The sequence below is a fragment of the Vombatus ursinus genome, unplaced genomic scaffold, assembly GCF_900497805.2.
Source record: "Vombatus ursinus unplaced genomic scaffold, bare-nosed wombat genome assembly UNPS02014779.1, whole genome shotgun sequence".
NCBI classification, from domain to species: domain Eukaryota; kingdom Metazoa; phylum Chordata; class Mammalia; order Diprotodontia; family Vombatidae; genus Vombatus; species Vombatus ursinus.
In genome coordinates this window covers 44,665,136-44,673,593 of record NW_020954557.1, presented here as the reverse complement: position 1 = coordinate 44,673,593, position 8,458 = coordinate 44,665,136, and the positions used below count along the sequence as shown (strand labels likewise).

Genomic DNA, 8,458 nt, shown 5'->3' with positions numbered 1-8,458 from the left:
TTTCCATTTTTCATCGGCACATTTGGGAGAGCCGTTCATCACCAGGGGGGAGGGGATGTCTGCGCGGCGGGCTGATCACAGGGCTCTGTGTCTTGGAGAGAGCTGCAACTTGTGAGAAATGCTTCCAAGTGACTTGCCTTGGGCTGTGGTGGAGCCTCCTGCTCGCTCCCCTCCCACTCCCGTCTTTGTTTCTCTTCTCTCCATCCCGACATTCTTCCAACTCCAGCAGCTCTGTCGCTCCCCCCAGCGCGCCTCCCGTCTCTCTCCCCCCCACACACCCCAAGAGCCCTTACTTCTAATCCCAGTCCTTTTCCCTCTCTCACCTCCCTTCCTCACCTCCCTCTCTGCTTCTCACCCTTTTACCTTAAAGGTTTACTTTCAGTGGTAACTCCCAGTGCTCTGAACCCCACCCCGCGTTCCTTATACTCTAGTTTCTGTTCCGGCCCCCCTTCCCCCCCCCCCCCCATCGTGACTCTCTCCCTCCACCCTTCAAAGGTGCCCCTCCTCCTTCTTCGGGTCTCCCTCTCCCGCCCTTTGCTCGTCTCTCCCAGGGAATGGGCGGGGGCGGCAAGAGGCTGAGCTGTAGCCCGACCCGACCTCGGTTGCCAGGTTCAGTGACTCCGGCTTGTCTGTGGGGCCAGAGCCCACCCCGGAGCTGGGGCCGCCCGCCCGCCCGCCCTCCCGGCTCCTAGGCTCTGCTCATGCCAAGGCCTGCTACATGATTCCAGCTTGGGCTGACATTCCCTGCCCCGGGCGCTCCGGCTTAGGCCTCTTAATCATCTTGTCTGCTGCAGATCCTCAACACCAGCCAATTTACTACCACGTCTCTCTGCTTCTGGTTTCGTGATCAGGGGGGTGAAGTGGTGGTAGGGTTGGGGGAGGGAGAAAAGGGCATTCAACTACTGGAGGAAAAGTGAAGCAAGAGCCTGGCGCTCTAGGATCCTAGGGCCATGGAATTCTGGAGCCCGGAAGGGTGGAGAACTGAGCGCCGGAAGAATCAAGGTACTCAAGTTCTCGCCTGGGAAAGCCAGATTGAAATTTTGAAGGGGAGATATTTGATCTTAATCTCGAGTTGCTGTTAGGCACTAGTTGCCACGGCTGTCCCCAAACTTCAATGAACAATAAAAACACAACCTCAGACAATAAAGTAGTGTGGTATTTAAAAATTTAATGGTCAAAATTGTTTGTTTGTTTTTTTTTAAAAAGAGGTACTATATCTTTACAACCCAGGAAGTGTTTTCCTTTCCTTTCTGCTCACAACTACCTGCCAAAGGTATCGGATCTTTTCCAAAACTCTCATTTTAACAGAGCAGAGTAGAGCAAGCACAAGAAATGGAATAAGGAAAACACTGAAGATAATGTCTCTCTTTGACATGGTCCTCTGGTCAGGGGAGCAGATTTTTTTTTTTCCTTAGCAGTGGATTAAGCCTTTTCTTGTATATTGCTCCCTCTTTATGAATGGTGAGTGACATCTTGGAGGCTGCCTCAACTGGGAAAAAAAAAAAACAAACCAAGGGATGGAGAGACAACTCAGTGCCTTTGCTGTGCTCTCAAACAAGTCATATTTTAGCCCTTCACCCCCAATTTATTTTTCCTCATTTGTGAAAAGGAGTGGTTTCATTTAGATGTATTCTAAAGGCCCCTTTGGCTTTTCAATCTATGATCTTTCTGCACAAGAAAGATTTGGGATCCCTCAGGTTCACAATTGTCTAGAACAACATGTCAAAGTTGCATTTTCCCCATTTCCTAATAAAAAAATGAGGATTTTAGTCCATGGAGTTAGGGTTAGGAGTATTAGGCCTTGAGAATCTGTTCTTCAGAGAAGTCAGAACCCTTTAGATTACTGGATGGATGACACTTCGAGGGGCAAGAGGAAGTGATGTATAGCCCCAGAACCCATCCCACCAAGGGCATCGAAGCAATAAAGTTCCCTTCTATTCACAGCGGTTTCTGTTAGGTGCACAGGTGTCAAAAATAAAGGCAAATGAATATACCTGTATGTACTTTCTAGGAGGGTGAGCGAAGAACTCACAACCTTCCCTACAAAGAGCAAGTTGCAAGTATGCTACTCCTATCACTTTTTTATGTATGTGTGCATGTTCAATTCCTGTGCTCGGAGCCTAACAGCATTCTAATGCAGCTGAGTGTGTATGCGTGTGAATGTGACTCCACACAGGGGTCCAGGCCAAACAAAGCACAAGCTTCTCTGCCCTCAAGGAAAGTGAGGAACCCAGGAGCCCGGACTAGGGTGGGTGCGAGCAGAATTGGCCCGATTCGAGAATAGGTAGAGAAGAGAACTGGAACTGGAACCGGTCAGTTCCCTTTATCGACCTCAGAGGCTTGCTGCCGCGGAGGTCGGAGGCCGCGGCTGCAACAACAAACAGCAGCAACACCAGCAGCACCAGCAACAACAGCAGCAACACCAGCTACGCAAGGGTGGGGTGACGTGGGCGGCGGGAGACAGTCCGGGGCTAAAAGTCAGTGGCGCCAGCTCGCGGAAGGGGAGGGAGGGAGGGGCGGGGCCGAGTCTGGGAGCCCGAGCGTGAGCTGAGTGATTCATAGGGCCGAGGCAGCGGTCGCCCCCATCCTCCAGGCAAACTGAGCGAGTTGTTCTGCCACAATGGGAGATCATGAACTTACTGTTGCCGTGGTTCCACCAAGAAACGAAAGGCCGTCTTTGAGTTTTCCCCAAATTCTGATCTCTTTCCTCTCGCTCAACTGCTAATACCTAAAACTCGCAACCTGCAGTTCCAGGTAAAATAGCCCCTCAGATGGGGACAATAGCAGAAAAGACTTTGAGCGCAGCAAGAGTGCTGCAAGTGCTTGGGGCCCAAGTACGTTCATTTTGACCTTGGCTGCTGATGTATAAAGGACCAGCGGCTTGCAACTCAGGTCTCAATCGCGATATCCAAGGAAATACGGTGCAAGTACAATGAAAACAATAATTTATTTAAATAATCTCTTCATATTGTAAAATCGACATTAAGAGTATGTTGTTTTCATAATAAATAACTCAAAAATACCTTTCCTTTAAAGAACAAAGACCTTGGGCTTAAAATAAAATAAAATCGAAATCAGTAGCTTAATTTAACTGAGAGAAGGAAACTTGTCAAGGGGAATACTTTTTTAAAAAATGGGAGAGGAGGGAAAATGAGACTACTGCTAACCCGAAATTCTTACAGTTGATTCACCAAAAAGTCTGAAAGTTGAATATATATATATTTTTTTACAAATAAATCAAGGGAGGGGAAGGGAAATCTGCACGAACACCTTTATTTACAAACTTTGTGTGTGTGTTTTTCCAGGATAATAATCCTGAATTGAGTTTAAAAAAGATAATTTAAACACTTTTTTTTTGCAATGTCCACATATAAAAAATCATTTTTTAACATCAAAATGAGGTCATCCGCAAAGGCACCTAAACTTTTAAAAAAATAAAAATAAAAAAACTCCACTGGTGATGGATGAGTAGGAGGAGGAGTGGAGATCTCATATGCTTTTCCCTAGAGAGCTAAGGAGATGAGGGCCAGGAACACACACCACAGCAAAAAAGAAAAAAAAAAAGTCGGCAAGGACAACGTGAGCAAAGGAGGGAAGTTGAGGAAGGAAAAGAACGGAATTGGGCCCACAGTGAAGTTTATAACCGAGGATTCTTTTTTGCTCGCACGAGTGTGTGTATGTGGGGAGTAGAGGTGAGGAGGAGGAAGGAGAAAGGATTCGAGGCAGAACAGGAGGCTTAGCGACTGACCCTGGAAAAGAGCAATGCAATTCAGGGTGAACCCTTGGAGAGAGGGAGGAACGGCAAAGTTGGGAACGAGAGAGGAAAGCGTCACTCTTCAGGACTTTGTTTTTAGTCTCAGGGAGAAGTTCCCTGACCTCTCAGGACCAGGGAAGAGGTGGGGGTGGGGGAGACGGAGAGTGGAGAGTTATTGGAAGTCCGGGCTTGAAAGAGACCTTGGGGAGAAAGAACCTGACCTGAAATGTGGCCGAAGTCCCTAACCCCTTGGGTACCCCGACTAAGCAAAGTCCTTTTCCCACGTATCACACAGGAAAACCCACAGGGCAAAAAGCCCCTTAACTTTACAAATGCATCGGACAGTTGGATGGGAAAGGGTTATCAAAGCACCAGAGTCTGCTCCTAGGAGGAGCAGGGGCTTTGGGGTACGCCGCCCCTCCTTGCTCAGGGAGAGAAAGGCGCTGGGATTGCGGACTGGGGTCTGAGATGGCAGAGGAATAAGGGAGAAGTACCCCTTGTTCTGGGTAGGCAGCAGCCACTGTGGGGAGTCTCTCTCTCTCTCTCTCTCTCTCTCTCTCTCTCTCTCTCTCTCTCTCTCTCCCAGTCTCTTCCAAAGTTAGAATATCGTCCCTGAGCTCACTGCTGAGCTGCTGCTGCTGTGGTGATGATGATGGTGGGGATGGTGGTGGTGATGGGGCTGCGGGGGCTGAGGATGCTGCAATAGCGGTGCACTGGCCTGGAGGTGGGAAGCCGAGCTGGAAGCCTGATGGTACCACGGATAGTTGCCTAGGAAAGCTGAAGTACCGCTGCTGGGACTGGAGCCTGAGCTACCTCCTCCACCTCCGCTCCCGCTACCTCCACTGCCTCCTGCGCTGCTCATCCGCTGGTGAGGGGCGAAGTCCCAGGTTGTAGGTGCTGAGACTGGAGGTGATGCGCAGGGGGGAGAGGCACTGCTGCCTGGGTGCTGGTCTGAAGGAATCTCTCCACTTTTCCACATCTTCTTGAACTTAGAACGGCGATTCTGGAACCAGATCTTGACCTTTGCGGAAAAGGGAAACTGTTATGTACAGCAGAGTAGGAGCAAGAAGAGGAAGAAATAAAAGAGAAGACACAGACTGACAGACTGAAACAGTAGATCTCCAGCCAGGCTGGAAGGTCTGAGGGGAGGGAGACTGAGTACCTCAATCAGTTCAGAGAATGAAATTCAGTTTATTTTTGGTCAATTGGGATAATTTTTAGACAGAATGAATATTTACTCAAATCAAAAATGGATAGATAAGAGTATATGATATATAGGAGCAGGGTTCTAATGAAAAGTTAGACACTAAATGCCAATCAATTATTATAACTTTTAATGAGGAGGACATTATCCCTGAGATGGCAGTTATAAGTCCATCCCTTCTCTCTTCCACTGGTCAGTGCCATTATTCCAACCACTAAGGGTTTGTCACTTCTAATTTCATATACTGAATTGTGAGTCAGCAGGCCTTTTTAGAGTATGTATATATAATTTCTACTCAGATGGATGGATATTCATTACAGTTAGAACTCCTGCCCCTGGGCCAACTGTAAGGTTGGAAAACCTCCAGCACAGGCAAACCCATGCTCAGGGGGGCAGAAAAAGCGGGGAGCCCCTTACCTGAGTCTGTGTGAGGCCTAGGGAGGCGGCCAGTTCAGCTCTTTCGGGTAGTGCCAAGTACTGAGTCTTTTGGAATCGCCTCTGAAGAGCTGCTAACTGGAAACTGGAATAAATGGTGCGAGGTTTCCTCACTTTCTTTGGCTTCCCGTTCACTATTCTGATTTCGGGCTCACATTCTTCCTTTTCTGCAACAAAAGGGGGACAAAAAGAGAAAGAACAATGAAGGAACCCGCCAAACAAGACCTGGGACGCCCGCTGGTGTCCCATCACACACACACGATCTCTTGCAGCGAGGTGGTCAGAGAATCCCCGGGCCGAGAAACTTCACCCATCTTTCTTTCCAGGAATTTACGTTTGGGAGTGAATCAGGTCCCTCTGCAATTTCCAATTTTTTTTTTATGCGGGTGGGGGGCGGGGAGACGGGAAAGAAGCAAAAGAAGCGTATTACGAAAAAAGAAACTCGGGTAAAGAGAAAAAGTCAACAGCTACGTTGCATGCGTAACTATCCCTTTCTTGAAAATTTCTCGCTCTTATCCCAACTTCTTAAAAATCCTCTTCGGCGAAGGAACTGCTCTCTGAAACCAGCTTTGGAACTGAGGAAGGGGAAAAGTGGGACGGGGTGGGTGGGGTAGGCGGAACAGAGATGGGGGGATGGTAACCTCCAAAATCTATAGGACCAGGGCTGGGACTGGGAACCCTTTTTCCCCAAACTTTTTTTTTCCCCCAACAAGAAGCAAGAAAGACTTAGCACCAATTAGCTGTGTGAGAATTACCCGTACCGGGCTCGTTGTTGGCTGGAGAGGAGCTGGTTCCGTAGGGCCCGTAGGAGCTGTACGCCGCGGTGTAGCCCAGGTCGTAGCCCGCTTTGGCAGAGTAGGGGACGGTGTTGAGGCCGCTGGCGTGGTACTGGTACGAGCCCATCTGCGCGTATGGGGACCCTCCGCCGCCGCCGCCGCCGCTGCCCCCTGCCCCGTGCTGCTGGTTGGTGTAGTAGCTGCTGTCCGTGGCGGTGGACACGGGCAGCGTGGGGGACTCCTGGGGCTTGTGCAGGCTAGTGCTGCTGCCGCCGCTGCCGCTGTGCTGATGGTGGTGTTGGTGGTAACTGCTGGAGGCAGTGATCTGGTTCGAGTGCATATCAGCCACCAGACTGTCAAAGACTCCAGTCATCCTGCCCCGGGACGGGAAGGAGAAGGCGGTGGGGCACCAGAGAGGACTAGGCGGGCGGCTCCTCAGTCTCTCTCTCCCTCTCCCCTCGGGCAACCAAAGTAATTACGGGGAAGGGGGTGGGGAGAAAGAAAACAAGAAATGGCAATTATCTAGGAACTCCTCCTCCTCCTCCTCCTCCTCCTTTGCTGGGCGGGGGAGGCGATCAGTGGGGACCACTCGGGACCACTGCCTCTGTGGCTGCTGCCCAACTCATCCTCTAGCCCACCATGTTCTCCTCCTCTGCCAGCACTGGGCACGGGCGGGGGAGGAGATCTGGAGGGGGGAGGGGCGGCGGGGGCAGCGGTGGTAGGCTCCGGGAGGCAGGAGCAGGTGAGCGGTCAGGAGCAGCTTTACGATTGTCTGAGGAGCTGGCTCCTGCCGGGCGGGCATTTAACACTTGTCACGTGAGGGCAGGCGACGTCACCTAGCAACAGCCAATCGCCATCCCGGCCCCACAGAAGTCTCTGGGTTCCTTAGAACGCCCAGACAAGAGGTGGGTGTCACATGGCGTGTGCTGTGGCTGCGGCAGCGGCAGCGGCAGCGGCTGCTGTTCTAAGGCCGAGGCTCTTCGAGCAGCTATGAAAGAAGAGGGGATGGAGGGGATGGGGGGCGGGGGGAACATAGAAGGAATAGGGTGGAGGGAGGGGGTAGCCAGGAGGAGGGGTAGACGATTGTGGCCTACTGCCCCAAATGAAGAAAAAAAGTTTCCGCTTCCCCACATTTTGTTTATTATAAATTACTGGAAGTAAATCCTAAGTCAGATCTTATCTCTATTTTCAAACACATTAATCACAATAAAGAAGGTGTTGAGGGCTGGGTAAACTCTGGTTCTTTGCTCTTTTCCTCGAAACCTCTGGCACTTAGACCCGTCAGCACATTCAGTTATTCTGAATTATCTATAAACCGTGTATAATCACACCTGCCACATGTACCAACCATTATGGCGATATCTGGAGGTTTAATTAGTGTATTTAAGGTGGTTTTTGGGGGGGGTTGTTATTGCTTGAAAGAAAAGCTATATAAATACAAAGGTATTCTTGTTAATCATACATTCGAAACCACTTTTCCTTGTTCTTACCTGACACACCTAGGCTTTAGGTAATAGAATGTATATGTAGTCTTATTATAAGTATTTGATGGGTAATTAACCACACCAAATAGTGATAGCGGGATTTTTTTTCCACTTGTGTGGGAAGTTGGATTAGAATTAGATGACCTGAAGATTCCCCTCCAAATATGACTTCTATAAAAAGGTGAATTAATTTACATTTAAGTTAAGGAATCATGTTTCCTCCTGAAATTTCTGAAATCTTGCTGAATTTTCAACACGAATTCACTGAAAAGGTTTACCTTGTGTGATACGGCAGTTCTTTGCTTACTTTACTTTTAGGAACTTTAGGACATGTCTACACCTGCATTTCCATTGTCTCTCTCCCCCCCCTTCTCACTCCCCCCCACTACAGTAGCGACTTCCTTTAAAATACAAAACAAAACAAAAAAGAAACCCCAAATCCCTCCAAGTCAACAACGAAGCCCTGACTAAACTGGGAGGAAAAAATACACTTCGTGACTTCGGTAGTTGGGGAGGTGGTGGGGGGGGTAGACGTTTCAGCTTGTTTTTGATCTTGCCTCATAGCGCCACCTAGTGGAAGTAGAGCCATGCTTCAGTGAGTCCCAGGTAGAGGTAGACAGTGTAATCATCCCTAGGCGCCAGTCTCTCAAACCCCCCAGCTCAACAAAATAGTAATTAAAAGCCACAAAATTGTGCTAGCGCTCACAGTCTGAAGATCCCCAACCCAAATGCATAACTGTGTCGTCGAATGAACTTGTTGTAACAACAACGTCCTGGAAAACAAGTTGATACTCCGAAAAAATAT

General features: G+C 49.3%; 1 protein-coding gene across 1 annotated transcript; it reads right to left on the bottom strand.

Annotated features, from left to right (window-relative positions):
• Window positions 1-3,119: 3,119 nt before the first annotated feature.
• On the bottom strand, window positions 3,120-6,825 carry DLX2 (distal-less homeobox 2). The gene is made up of 3 exons (XM_027866141.1): window positions 6,155-6,825; window positions 5,376-5,560; window positions 3,120-4,775 (listed from the first exon to the last, which is right to left on the bottom strand). Exons 1-3 carry the CDS (start codon window positions 6,540-6,542, stop codon window positions 4,353-4,355), a joined length of 996 nt encoding a protein of 331 aa, XP_027721942.1. The 5' UTR covers window positions 6,543-6,825; the 3' UTR covers window positions 3,120-4,352.
• Window positions 6,826-8,458: the final 1,633 nt, after the last annotated feature.

Excerpts from the sequence above, each read along its gene's own strand:
- DLX2 (XM_027866141.1), bottom strand. The coding sequence starts at position 6,542 with ATGACTGGAGTCTTTGACAGTCTGGTGGCTGATATGCACTCGAACCAG. Across the intron at positions 5,561-6,154 it reads TCCAGCCAACAACGAGCCCG|AAAAGGAAGAATGTGAGCCC; the intron begins GTACGGGTAATT and ends CTTTTGTTGCAG. Across the intron at positions 4,776-5,375 it reads TAGGCCTCACACAGACTCAG|GTCAAGATCTGGTTCCAGAA; the intron begins GTAAGGGGCTCC and ends TTTTCCGCAAAG.